The sequence below is a fragment of the Lepisosteus oculatus genome, chromosome 1 (assembly GCF_040954835.1).
Source record: "Lepisosteus oculatus isolate fLepOcu1 chromosome 1, fLepOcu1.hap2, whole genome shotgun sequence".
NCBI classification, from domain to species: domain Eukaryota; kingdom Metazoa; phylum Chordata; class Actinopteri; order Semionotiformes; family Lepisosteidae; genus Lepisosteus; species Lepisosteus oculatus.
The window spans coordinates 72,356,635-72,371,134 of NC_090696.1; the positions used below are offsets into that span (position 1 = coordinate 72,356,635).

Below are 14,500 nucleotides of genomic sequence, written 5' to 3' on the forward strand. Positions count from 1 at the left end.
TGTTATGTAATGTGTGGCAGTGAATCAAAAATATTTTTTGTTTGTTTTTAGGGACAGACTGATTTTTGCTTTTCAACAATAAAAAAATTCACACAATTGGATCTCCTGCATGAAGAGATACGGTAAACAAAATCCCTTGAATGGCTCAAAGCACCAGAAACACTCTAAAACCTAAGATTTTTGTATCTTTTAAACAAATAAAAATGCTTGTAGTGAGCATAATATAAAAATATATATTAAGGATTACTGTCTTTGCACTCTGCATCGGTTATGTGTCAATACTTATTTTAACTACAGATCATTGGTTATACAAACCATATTTAACCACCCCTCTCAATTATCGAGCCCTATATTACAACAGTATGCTGGAAATGATGAGTTCCTTAAACATTGTTGGTCTAATTGACTCTTACACTCTGCAAAACTACCTTTTCTAGGAGGCTAAAAGATGCTTCCCAGACCCACGTTGAATGGAAACAGTACTAACCAATTCATCAGATTGCAGGGATTTTTTTAATTTTCCATTTTCTCAGGCTAGAAATATGTGCAGAAATAATGATTGTGCATTGCTGTGAAATTGTGTTTCAAAATGAAGGATTAGGGCTTTCCACACCAGACAGCAGGATTGCTGCTGTTATACCCTTGAGCAAAGTTCTTTACCTGAATTGCCCTCCTGTGTAAGTGGCTAATTTTCCAGGTTGTTATTGTAAAAGGTAATTTATTTCTAGGGGATTTATCTGGTTTAATTAAAGAATAACAAATATCATAAAATAACACAGTATTTTATACCGGACTTTATATAAATTTTGTAGCCATTTCCAGTAATTATTGTGAATGTCGCATTAAGCTGCGTGGAAAACATTTGGTTCCACTATGGGAACAGACCTCATGTTTACGCTTTCTGTTCATATTTACAGTGCCATTAGGTTTGGTTTGGCAATCGATTTTGGAATAATAGCTCCTATCTTCCTCTGTGGAGAAAGCATAACACCAAAAACACAGAAGGCACTGGAGTGTTATTTGCAGGAGCAAGTTAAACCCGACTTTTAAGAAGCAGGAGTCCCTTAAAGTAGACTGAACGAGTTCCAATTTGCTCCTGGCCTTTGCTAGGATGTGAGTGAGGCATGTGCAAGGGATCATCTCACTCCTCTCCTGGGGTCCTTGCACTGGCTTCCTGTTCAATTTCAATATCACTTTAAAACCCTCCTACTTACTTTCAAGACTCCACAATATACAGTATGTCTCCCCTGTCTGGCTGTGTGTTCAATATGTTCATCTGCGCTTTGTGGGTGACAGGGCATGGAGTTGCTACAGTATGTCCCAACTTCAAAAGAAATCAGGGAATCAGATGCATTACTTATATCTAGGTAGTGCCTAAAAGCATACTTTTATCATTTTTTCTGCTTCTGTATCTGCTTTCTTTTCTTGTATTTGCAATATTCTCTGTGTGGATTGTAAAACTCGTTGAGATTATGCTGTGTTTATTATTGTTATTCATTGCTAGTTTCTTAGTGATCCAAGGAGTTCATCATTTCTTGAAGGATTCCAGCAAACATTGCACGCTATCCTTAAGGACAGAGAAGTGAAGTAGGGTGAATAAAATCATTTGCATGTATTAACCAATCCCCAAAAGAATGTCGCTCTCCGTTATTGACACAGCACTCACTGAATAACACTCTACATCGCTCCAGAATTCGGACCCACATGAAATGTGAGATAAAGCTACCAAAATTTGATAGAGCTGAGCTTGTTCTTCTAGTCACTATGGGTGAGAGAGCCTTGTCTGTCTCTGTTCCTCACTTGCAGAGTGACCTCCCTTTCTCATCTCAGACAAGCAGTTTCAACTGTGGCCTTTAAAAAGATCTTAAACCCTTCTCTACCTGCAGGCCTAACAACATCCAGTAGCATAAATTATTTCATTACCTTTCTTCTTCCTTCTTAGTAATTTTTAAGTACCTTGACTTCTCTTTTAGCATTTTTATGTGAAGCACATTGAGATTCACTGTAGTGAAATGTGCTATATAAATTAAGTGTACTGTTATTATTTGTATTTGTATAAATATGTCTGATGTTAATATACTAACTGGGCTCAGTACTATAGTAGACAACGAAAATTTCTAGAGATTATGTATGCTTACTGCGAAACTTTTTGCAGGCTAATTTTTTTCAGCCAACAAGACTTTGCTTAACTACTATCTAGCTTTTAATATACCTTGAACTATATGTCTAACAGCTCTAAAACTGCAAAAATCAAGTACTGGCAAATTTGTCTGAGTAAAACAAAAGACAATTTTCTTGATAAGGGTGGCGGAGCGTAAATTATGCATTTTGCAATAGATGTTAAACACAGGTCTAAAAGAACATCCTTACAATATGCTGATCTGCTGTGAGGCCAAAAAGCATCATCAGTTAGTTGAATAGGATGTCAGTAGAATGAGCGATACATAGGAATCGTCAATGTTTTAAGGGCTATTTAAATTTTCAAAGGGGGAGGAAGAATTGTTGTGTAGATGTTCATATGCCTAGCTCAGAATGCAGGGGGAAGTGTAGCATTATGGGACAGCAAGGAACCAGTTCTGAAAGAGTTCTCTGAAAGAGTCACGAACTTGTAACATTCACTAGGAATAACTGCACAATCTGCTGGGGACTGTACGCTGAGTGAAAAATCTGTACAGAATGGTGTGCATGGGCTAAAAAAGGATACTTGGGAATGTGCAATGGAGGACATCCCGGGTGGACAGTTTCTGCTGCCCCAGAGGGTAGTGTTCACAACTGGCTGAGGGACCCGGGCAATCTTGTCATCTTGTTAGGAGGGCCTGCACAACCTGGTGAAGTCATGGCACAAGAGGGCACGTGAGGAAAACACTGTTCACATTGCCCGTGGAGCAAAATGCATACCTCATCTTCAATTTTGCCTTACTTATTGACTCACTTTCATTTTGGGCATTGATGAAATCACAGAGTTTCCCCCTAGACCAGGTCTTTCCAGTGCTGGTCCCACAGGGCTTGTACACCAGCAGGTTGGTTAGGTTCCTTTAAAAGAACTGACTTCCTTTTTATAACTGTTCTTTCTAATTCTGGGTTGCAGAAGATGCTGGAAAGGGCACAAGGCAGGGTGCACCCAGGATGGGATGTTAATCCTGAAGTTTTTTATTTGGTCCAGTTAAGCAAATGGTCGTTTAAAGCTGAATGAATACCTGCAGACTGACCCTGCAGGACAAAGATTGAACACTTCTGCCTTAGATCAACAGTATTCGAGTCTTTTCTCTCATTAATCTGGAATCTTTTTAACATAATCTTCTAAATTAAAAATAAATGTTTGGTAAATTAGACCACTTACATGTACTCTATAAATGCATTATAATAGTGGGTGATTTTGTGGGTTTAAATTTTAACAAAAATGTAAATACAGAAATTGTATTTTATCCCTTTTAGGTCTTGTTATAACTTTTAGGTCAAAGAGGAAGTAGATTACTTATTGCATAAGACTTGTTTTTGTTCTGTAAAGTTCCAACATCTATCCACTTAGATATTTTCTCTCTTTGAGAGTTGGTGTAGATAATTGCTATATCTTCTAAAAATCAGGCATCCATTTTCTGCATTTGTTTTAAAAATGGACTCCCTTTAGACATACAGTATGTGTTTCATTATTAGTCACTTCATATTTTTGAACATTTGTTAAAAACATTTAAAGCCTGTTTTCCTAACAACAGTAGTTTTTGCTAATTAAACACGTGCAGTACAACATAATCACTTTTTTTTTAAAAAGCAACAACAACCATAAACTGCTGTGTTCGGGGTTTGCAATACATCTTACAAGGCAAAAATTCTTTCATAGGTCTGAGAAGACAGACTGGCAGTGGGATAACTATAATTCATACACAATAAATATAAAAGTAGATGCTTTTTGCTTGTGCTGTACTGTTACTATGTTATTATACCTATAGTGTTAAGACTTTGCAAAAGGCATGCAACATTTTCATTATCTGCTGCTCTCAAAATATGCTGAGAGGAAGAAAGAACAATGAAGGGAAATGCTTTTTCTTTCTTTTGAACTCCAGTTTCCAGATTGTTTCACATTTTAAGTTAACATTTCATTAAGCACAGTGCTATACCACATTATTTTAGAATATGCAGTTCATAGTGCATAGATCATTCTGTTGACAGAACAAAGATCCTGGGATACTGTATATTATACATGTTATATGCCCCCTTGGGCATATAACTGATGAACTATCACTGTTAATGGAAAAAGATAGATTTTTTGATCATTCACAGAATATTTCACAATCGCAAGTGTATTTTAAACATTTTTGTCAATAAGATCAGAATCACATTTTATTAATTAGAAACAGCCACCAATTTGCAACTTGTTTGAAGATACTAATCTTCAGCATTTGAATTTTATTTGGGAAATTCGATCAGTGGCTGGGAAATTGTGCCTCAGTGTCCCAATGACTACAGATTTTTGCATCCAGCCATTTATAGTAATGGCTCAATCAAATGGAGGGTTTTCAAAGCCAAGCCCACCAAGCACAGAGGCACTTGGAAGGACTAGAGTCTAGTTGGTACCCCATTGCATTACTGAGCTCACACACATACGCAGAAGTGCGTTGTAGGGACAAGGCCTATTGTTCCACTTAGAATTAAGTGTTATTAAAGATTTCCAATAATCTTTGTGCTGCCTTGACTGGTCAGTCTGGCGCCCATCTGACCCATTATCAAGCCGTATCAAGGTTGAACAGTACAATGATACTGTTGCATAGTGCAGATGGGCTCCATCATGTCTGTACTTTTTCTTCTAAAAAACCATGGGGCGAAGGTCCACTATCTATCACCCAAAGGAAGATCCACCAATTAGGATCTGCAAGTAGGATACCAGAACCAAACCTGATAGCATCTCAGCCAGTCATCAAAATTGTGATGTCGTACCCTCAAAGCAAGAACTCAGATAATTTTCAGTGGTTAACTCACTGGCCCAATATCTCTCCAACTGAAATGGCAATCTGACTTTTCCAACCAAGCAGTCTGAGTCAGGACTAAGAACTTTTCTCTGAGATGCCAAGCAGTCAATAAAGTGCAAGGTGTTCTTCCTGGAACAGAAGAAATCTTGCGTTGACGAACCCACTATTATTTTCGCCTGATCAACAAAAAAAGACTGTTAGACACTTCGTTTTTGTCAACATTAAATATCGGAATACATTCTTTTCAAAAGTTTAATTTAATTTAAAAAATGTATAAAGAACCAAGCTATAGCCAGGACAAACCGAATTCTCCCCACCTGACTGTTTTTAAAGATTGAAGTTCGACAAGAAGCTCATTTTAGCAGAGCTGCCTAAGAACCAACGCAAGCTGTCCAGCAACCCAAAGCAAAGCTCTACTCTTTTACTCTCCTCTCCTCACATGGGGTCACCATAAATAAATGTACCTGTAGGTGAGGTGGGGTTTTAATTTACTGTCACAATTTCTAATTATTACAGTCAATTAAAACTCCACATCACCTACAGGGGAAATTTGGAAATGCCCATTGACCTGGACAGTCTGTCTTTGAACTGTAGGAGGAAAGCAGAGTACTTGGAGGAAACACATACAGTACCTGTACAGAAGCCATCCAGTCCAGAATCAAGCCCAGAACTCAGGACACAGCACTGTGTGTTAAAAGCCATGCCACTATACCACACTTTCAGACTTATATTGAGCAAAACTGCTTTTCAAATTATCAGACCTCTTATAATATGAGAATGAAAAGATCCCTCAAAATGTCATTGTAAGATGTAAGGCTGTAATTATAATGACCTGACACAGCTTAGATATATGAAGTATATAAAGTGAGTAAAGAAAGATGTAGAACTATACAATTTCAAAGAGTATGGGGAGATGTACTGCAACCTTTGGATGGAATTTGAATGTATAGACAATGGTAAGAGGTTGTGATTATTGTATTACATAAGAAGTTGTACTCATTACTTATTTGTATATTTTCCGATGTCATTATATTTGTATGTCAAGGTTTTTTGCCTTAATTCTTTTAAAATAATAAAAAAATGTTATTAAAATAAAGAGAGTTAAGTAGAATGATCTTCTGTTTGCAATTTCCAACAGCTTTGCCTCTTTCCTCTTCCATTAAATTCAACCTAGTTTTAGTCATGTTGCTGTGTATGGCATGTGTGAAAGACATTAACACATACTGTACAGTAAAGACTAATGGGCTTACATTCAGTTTTGAAAGCCCAGGTTCACTTACTATTGTCATGAGCACATACAAATAAAACCATTGCTGACTGTCACAGAAAATGTTTGCCATGAAATTTGTTTAATCAAAAGGGGGATTTAGATGCCTTTTCCATTCTTAGAAGATACTCACTGTGAAGGAAAACGTTGAGTTTCGTATGTGGCAACATCTACAGTACATAGTCTGTACCACAGGTTCATGGGACTACAAAAGCAAAGCTATCTCAAACATGACAGCGCCTCTCAGCAACAAGGTTCATACCACGCAACAAGCTCTCAGCTCTAAGACCAGTGGGTCCCTGAACATAGAGACACTTTACTTTTTTTACATTAGTTTAATCATTGTGTAAATGGAAAATGGTGCAAATGCACCTGTAGAGAAATGGAATCGCAGTCATTCTTAAAGTAGGGAGAAATGGCAGACTTGTGTGCCCTGATACTTTAATGATGGCACCGATGGCGCCTTCTGCTGAAGGCGTATTTAGAAATCTAGTATCTAGACATTTCTGCAATGGTACTGTATATTTGTTGATTCCATATCTACCAGTGTCATATCATGTCACATTTTACTGGACTGAATGTAAAACGTCTTACTAATGAAGAGGCATTGTGATAGTGCTTATTTTGTATTGCAGCACAATGAATCCACCAGTACAGTACTGTAAATAGCACACCCATGAGCTACTGTGTGTGCAATTTGATAGAGAGCAAACCTAGAGATGTTTGATTTTTCAAAGAAATACATACCCAACTTTTAGCTGCCAAACAACTAGCTTTTTTTCCTTGTACACAGGCTTGCTGGATGAAAGGAATGTGTTGGCAAGTTACTGGTGGTGCTCCTACACAGAAAACTATGTTTTGTTAACAAAACAGGAAGTCACTATTAATTGTTAATTAAAACTTGACAAAACAGTCAGCTCTTTGAGATTATGTGGTGAAATGGGACCTTCTCATAAGCATGTTTCATTTTGTTATGGGAGAAAATTTCATGAGTACGCCTTCATTTTTCTTTAATGAAATTCCCATAGCAAATTTGCTAAATTGATTGGAGGTTTTTGTCTATTACATGGCTAAAGTTATATCAATCCAACCAACCAAACAGATTGGGAATCCTTCAGTTGTACCGATGGAACCACAAAGTCACCAAAATAGTTGTGCATAGGATTAACTGGGCAAGCTTTACTGTGTCTTACTGTATCTCTTCAGCACATTTACACATCAATTAATCTGGTTAAACTGCTCAAGATGAATAATTCATACTTTTTGATTAAATCTACCACATTGAAGTCTTGAATGAACATCTTTGCCAGGTCCTTCATTTCGTTTCCTTCCTGCCAGTACATCAGGTACGACACCTGAAGACCTGCTCTTGCCTCATCTCGGAGGTTAGGCTGGGCTAAGTTTTGGATCAGAGACCTGGCAGGTAAGGTTTCCTCATCCTGGTCTTATCCAGCCTCCTGTCTCTTCTCATTTTTGTTTCAGGCCCGACTGGAATATTTCTGGATTGGCAGCGTTATTGTTTCCCATGGGACTTGTTTGTTGGGGTCTGGAACAAGTTACAGATTCCTGTTGTTAAACGCGATACCCTGGTTTCTTTCAAGGCTTCTTTCTGGATTTGTTGAAAACCATGTTTTCAAATTTATAATGTGGTACACATGCTTTGCTTTGAAGACTGTGTCCCACATTATATGATTATATTAAATTAATATAGATTATAGATTAAATGAAAGTTGTCATTGAAATAAAGCCCAGGTCAGACCTTATTAATAGATACACCAGTGTTTTTAATTCACACAACAGGATAAAATTCTTTGAATCTTACCCCCTAATCCTCAAACACATAGTTTGTAGTAAGGTGTATTCAAGAAAAAAGTCCTTACAACAACATTTACTGTATCTTTCCCTTATGAATCTAACTTTCGCATTAGTGAATGTTATCGAAAGAGAAATAATAGAAAAAAAACATTTTTGATGGACTTAAACTTTATTTCTAGGCACATCATATTTTTCAAACAGCTTAAAAACATTTTTAAATAGCTGGACATTTCTATTATCACATTTAACACACCATGATGGAAAAAATAACGACCGCATTTGCTTTTGCACTATTGCTCACATATACATACTGTTCGTCACAAAAGCATTAAATAAGCCTGAAGAAATTAATGTTAATCAGCGCGTTTATAAACGACCATGCTTTCCAGATCTTACTACTTCCTGTTTCAGTCACATTTCTAAAGTTACATACGTGTAAAAGGAGCAGTCACATTATTTTTTTTTAAACAGAGAGCTAAATTCTAAAAGCAGAACAAATACGCAGTGACGCTCTAGGCTGCTTATCAATATTCTTCTTTTTCTACTTGAATCATTATCAAGAGGAAAAGAAAATACGAGGTCGAGCCGAGGATGTGTACGCGCCAGACGAGTAGAAGCACTTCAACATCTTGAATCAGTCGGAAGACCAGCTTCGCAGCATATCGGTCAAGACACCGTCTACAAGAACGAAAAGTTATTTACTTAAAAATGTGAAGAATAAAAACGTCTGTTGATAAACCTTCGGAATTCCGCCATCACATCTGCACAATCGCAACCTTGTGCCAAGAATGGTCGTAAAAGTAGTTTTGTATCAAACCCTTTTAACTTAAAAAAGAGACACATAGTGTACATTATCTTTGAATGGTCTTTTCTTGATTGGTTGTTTAGCATACTCCGTAAATCGGACGATATAAATACAATATTCCAAATGATACACTCAAGACTATACTAGTAAGAAAAGAAGTGCACAGTCAACCTTTGTTTTTAACAACTGACTGATTACTTGCAACAAAGGTGGTCTCATATTTTAAAAATGTGCAAGTTTAATTAAAAACAATCATCAGGGAAATGTTTAAACTGAACGGAGGTAACAGGAAATGCTTTTTCATTAAAGGTATTTAAACAATTTAGAAAAAAAATGTTAGCAGTTTTTTCATGTTAAAATGTAAAACATGTCATGTTAATTTCGCATAACGTGGCCTTAGGTGATTACTTACGGTATTAATCCTGTTCCTCAACGGGGGTCTGTAATGAAAAAAAAATAATCGAATTACACACAGCAGTCCAAAGCAACGTGAGAGCACAGCAATGGGTCTGGCCGACAAAGAGCAAATGTGTTTTTCATTTATTTTCTCAGACAAATACTTTTGGCTTCACGTCTTACAAGACAGTAAATAAACACAGACATCAAGTGAAAAATAATACTGTATATTTATTTTAGGCGCGCATGGGTGACATGAGCACTTTACACGTGGATAGTCAATGTGTGAGGGTTTCTTGGTACCTCATAATGCACCTGTATAAAAACGATCAAACAGTGGCACAGGCGGAAGAGTGGGATGGCAGTAAAAGGTCAGTTATCGCCTTACATTCTGACTTGGCTGGACAGGCTGGACGGGCTGGACAGGCTGGACAGGCTGGACGGGCTGGACAGGCTGGGTTGGCTCCTGAGGGACAGGCTGGGGTATTCCGAAATTTGGAATAAACTGCAGGGAAACCCAGAGACCCACACCGTTAGTGTTACAGGACATTGGACTGGCAATGTGCTGAAGCCAGGCAGACCCTGGACACATCTGTTTCACAGGCCCCTTGGTGGATGCGTTGTGATGGGTGCCTTCCATTTCTATGGGCAGATTCATGATTTATATCAGGAATATATATCTATATTGGCTAGCCTGTCCTTGCTGTGTGTGTGTATATATATATACAGTATATACTCAAGAAGAAATCTTTGTTGAAGTTTTGTACAAAAAAACCGCGGTGAAAGATCATGAGGAAGCAGTGATCTTACGTTAGGGGGCAGGTGTGGCAGGTTTCCGAAGGAGGGGAACAACTGTGGATGGACAGAGAGACAAGATGTATTACACACTCATCTGTCAGGTTCCACGGCGGCCATTAACAGAGTGGAATACAAAATCGGCGAGTATCTTACATTTGGTGGCACGTTTCCAAAGCCATGGAACACCTTCAGAAAGGAAAGAAAAAATACATAATATTACTGCTCTTCTTTAATACCCGAGGGAGTGACAATCCATGACTATCTCAACATATCTTACATTCGGGTTCTGCTGTGGTCCTCCTGTCTGGGGCATATTTCCATATGGGAACATCTAAAAAGACAAAAATGTTGTTTCATTAGTATAAACTGGAGGTATTGCATTGAAATATTAGGAGTCTATGGACAGGAAAGGAGGAAAGAGCAATAATTTACATTGGGTTGCTGGGGCAGCTGTGGCAGCTGAGGTTGCTGGGGCATCTGAGGTGGCTGAGGCATGTTGGAGGCTCCTGGGAACATCTGTAAACGCAACAGCACAGCCAGGTATGAGAGAACAGGAACCTTTTTATGTGGCGCGCGTGTGTGTGTGTGTGTGTGTGTGTGTGTGTGTGTGTGTGTGTGTGTGTGTGTGTGTGTGTGTGTGTGTTGGCGTGTATTGCTGACTTTGTCAGGACAAAATCTGAGAAAATGTCCCAACAATGTAAATGAGTTTCGTCCTGTATTCTAAAAGCCCGTTTCCTTTAAATCTAATAGTGACCACAATCTTTATCACAGGTACAAGAACAATACACAACTCTGTAATATTTTTTTATAATTAACAGCATGTAGATGTAACGTACCTGCTGGTGCTGTCCAAAGCTGTAGGGGAAGAGCTGGAAGAAAACAAAAGATTTATCAATTTTTCAAGCCACTTTCAACCCCACCACAGGGGCCCCTGCTATTGTTCCTGAGGTGTAATCTTGCACAGTGCAGTCCACACATATCAAGTAATTCATATATCCAGTCATTAAGTACAAATCTACATGAAAATATTCCAGTTGATATAAGCGATTCAGACTTCAGCATGAGCTTTAAAACTGCTGTATTTTGATTACAGTGATTATTCCAGGTGGAAATGGCTATGTGGTGCTAAATGGCTAAATGGAATAAAAAAAATGAACCAACTCTTCTACTAAGGTATGAAAAAAAACAAACAATATCCCTAAAAGAAAAACAAAAATCCCAAAACGTACAATTTCAATGCTCTGTCTACCAGCGGGCTGGGGGATCTTCTGTCTGATAAATGCCTGGGAAGGGAACATCTTCAAGGGAATCAAAACAATAAGTAAACATGATTGACAATTTCACACAGACAAAGACATAAATTTAAAAGAAGAATCTGAAACCTACTGCCCCAGCATGCTCAGGACCTCCGAAAGACGGTCTTGGGTATCCATAAGGAAAGAGCTGCACAGAAATAAGGAATCTGTTAGATTTCCAAGTACTTTTTCAAAAAGAGGTGATAGAATCACTTTCCCTGGCTGACTAAGAAAGATTGTACAAGTAGATAACTGCTGAGTCTGTTACCGATTAAATCTACCAGACTATTTCTGTTCTGCATTTCAGACAGGGGGAGAGACGTTTATATTTAAAGTTGAAAGAATGCGAAGGAAAAAAAAAATTGCATTAGGATTTGAAAGCTGCATGAGCATCTGTCAGGCATAACACTTTCTTGAAAAAGAAAAATATGGTAGGAAACTCACAATCTCAAAGCTTGCAGGCCGGGTAGGTCCTTGCTGCTGGGGTGTCTGTGATGGTGGAGCATAAGGATTGTTCTGCTAAAACAAATCAATCAGTTTTATTGCATAGCAAAATTCAGCAGTTAAATTGGAATTTTAATGTAATTACCAGGAATCAAGTTATAATATTATATACTATTATACTGTATTATACAGCATATACTGTAGTATAAGGTGCTCAGCTGTTTCATGTCTTAAGGCAGGTTTAAAATGAGATCAGACCAAACCACAACTAATTTCTGTGTAGGAACTAATGCAAATTAGATCCTTAACCATAAGAAATAAAAGGTGTTTCAGAATTCAGTATTGTCTGTTTTAATAAAATTTATTTGATTCAGAGAAGACATACATCTAGAATATGCAGTAGAAGATTAATTCAGTTGTGAGGGAAGGAAAGTTGTTATTCATATGGGTGCCGTTTTTCCGAGTATGTTCAGGGCTATACTATTCAGGAGGAGGTAATGAATTTGGATAAATCTGAAATTATTATTTTTTTGCTCTGTTTGCGGGACGCTTGCTGTATGCCTCACCTGTTGGGGTTGCTGACGATATGGAGCAGTTTGCTGGGGTGTCTCCACCTGTGGCAGAAACTCATAAAGAGGCTGCATCTGTAAACGACAGTTTTCATTTTATAAAGAAAACTATATTTGTAACTGGCAGAAAATGAGACCTTAAAAAACAACATTTCCTTAGAAGTTGTAGTTCCTATAGACATCGCGATATACATACAGATAAAATACAAAATGACATTGTCAAATTTCAAAACAACAAAGAAAAAAGGAATTTTGATACATTATTTCTGTTGTCCATATTATCAGATTAAATCCGTAACAATAAAATACTAAAAAGACAGCTAAAAGAAAATCTCACTCCACAAAAACCTTTAAATATTTACATTTCTGCCTGAAATATTTATTCTTAGCCATGCATGTAGCCATTGCTTTGTTTTTCTCAAGTAAATGTTATGTGTAAACATAAATTTAACGTAGTCACATACTGTACAGTAGTACCCATTTACACATTTCAGAAATTTACGTCTCTGTCCTTTCTTTTTCAGTTTCAGAAATTAGCAACCTACAGTATACTAATAAGCACATTAGTTATATTTTCTGCAGTCATTTAAGTGAAATGGTAAATATTTACATCTGTTTACTTCAGCGCATTCTGAATACCGGTACTTACTGGTGCTGCAAAGATGCTGCCAAAGAGGCAGGTGAGCAAAATTATGGTCTTCATGTTTGTAATTAACACCTGTGAAAACAGTGTTCGGTTTTGATTATAATTATTGTAATGCTTAGATTGTACATCTTAAAGTAATTGAAACAAAACTTCCATCCCATCCATTTTCTAACCTCTTTACCCTATACAGAGTCGCAGGGGAGCTGGAGTCTATCCCAGCCAGCAATGGGCGCAAGGCAGGGTACACCCTGGACTGGACACCAGTCATTTGAAGTTCTAATTGAAACACTCTAGAAAACTAGAGAAGTAATTGTTGCCAGAGACATCCCTCAAAAAATTAATTTATTAAAGTTATGTACGGTAAATAATTTAAAGAAGAACAGTCAGAATCTTCAACGTGAATGTTTCTGGTAGGGCCAGTACGGGTATTAACATTGACTGGTAAGTGTAAATTCATTGTGCCCCAAATCTCCTGAACAGCTGTATGTTTGGCAGAAACTACCCTTAAAGAGTGTTAGCTCCAAAATCCTATGCGGGCTGAAAGACACATAGTCTGCCTTCTTCTTTCTTGGAGAGAACAAATCCCATGTATTTAAATAGAAATAAGAAAATAAGTTTTTAAAAACGTACTTTACCCTTGGTGACTCCTCAGAATAAAAGCTCTCCGAAGAAGCTGAAGGAAGTGTGAAGATTTAGCGGAAAGTTGCTGCATTTAAATACTGAAACCTCTGAGCAGCTAGCCAATCACAGGTTTGTGTGCTGTTGTTGACATCACTTACGCACGCCTACACTTTCTTATTACATTGGGGAACTGACTGCCCTGCAGCCTCTTTAATTATTTCTAATCACAGAGTGTTGAATTATGCCTATAACAGTACTTTTTTTTTTGCTTACATAGTAATCTGTTTTTTCATTGTAGGATTTTACACTTACTATTCATAAAATTGAAAAAAAATAAAGCCTTCACCCTGGCAAACTCCTCTCACGTCTAAATCTTCAGCTTGCATAGGGTTGTAATACATGATTTTTTAAAATGTGAAGTAAAACAAGATGTATAATCTCCCAGATAAGTGAATGATTTATTTGTGTAATGATTATTACAGTACAGTATGAACACAGTCGTTATTTCCAAAGACTTGAATTTCAGAACATTTGTAAGCCAAGTCCAGTTGGAGATAATTACTGTTCCTATTCCAGACTAAATTTACCTAAGATTACAATGTGTAAATATATTTCTGTAGTCAAACAAAGTATATTTGTTTAATAGGCTTGAGGAAATGTATACATTTGTTTACTTAAATCAATACACATGTGATGTGAGAACGTAAAGTAAGAACTGTAAAATAAGAATTAAGTAAGAACCTAAACTGTGAATTTGTTCTAAGCTTTATTTCCCTTCATGATTATAAAAGGTATTTTTAGTGCACCTGTTGTACACTAATGAGTCACACTGTAGCAATATAGAAAACTGCAAATACAATGTAAGAGCTAACAAAGCTTC

General features: G+C 37.3%; 1 protein-coding gene across 4 annotated transcripts; it reads right to left on the bottom strand.

The window, feature by feature from the left end:
- Positions 1–8,196: 8,196 nt before the first annotated feature.
- Positions 8,197–13,730, bottom strand: LOC107077142 (amelogenin-like). Of its 4 annotated transcripts, none has more exons than XM_015345409.2 (14): positions 13,635–13,730; positions 13,003–13,071; positions 12,351–12,428; positions 11,785–11,859; positions 11,432–11,488; positions 11,275–11,343; positions 10,882–10,914; positions 10,478–10,561; positions 10,323–10,376; positions 10,199–10,231; positions 10,058–10,099; positions 9,636–9,752; positions 9,264–9,291; positions 8,197–8,724 (listed from the first exon to the last, which is right to left on the bottom strand). In XM_015345409.2, the coding sequence occupies exons 2-13, from the start codon at positions 13,054–13,056 to the stop codon at positions 9,268–9,270; spliced, it is 720 nt and encodes a 239-aa protein (XP_015200895.2). In that variant the 5' UTR covers positions 13,057–13,071; positions 13,635–13,730; the 3' UTR covers positions 8,197–8,724; positions 9,264–9,267. The 4 variants fall into 4 exon arrangements, with proteins under 4 accessions (XP_015200895.2, XP_015200896.2, XP_015200894.2 ...); XM_015345410.2 differs by having other exon boundaries at positions 11,785–11,856; positions 13,630–13,719; XM_015345408.2 differs by having other exon boundaries at positions 13,630–13,719.
- Between the last annotated feature and the right edge of the window lie 770 nt (positions 13,731–14,500).

Bases quoted from the DNA above. Each gene is read 5' to 3' on its own strand.
- LOC107077142 (XM_015345409.2), bottom strand. From the start codon at position 13,056: ATGAAGACCATAATTTTGCTCACCTGCCTCTTTGGCAGCATCTTTGCA. The intron at 11,860-12,350 runs GTGAGGCATACA...GATTTGTTTTAG, and splicing joins ATCGTCAGCAACCCCAACAG to CAGAACAATCCTTATGCTCC. The intron at 10,232-10,322 runs GTAAGATATGTT...TCCTTTCTGAAG, and splicing joins GACCACAGCAGAACCCGAAT to GTGTTCCATGGCTTTGGAAA.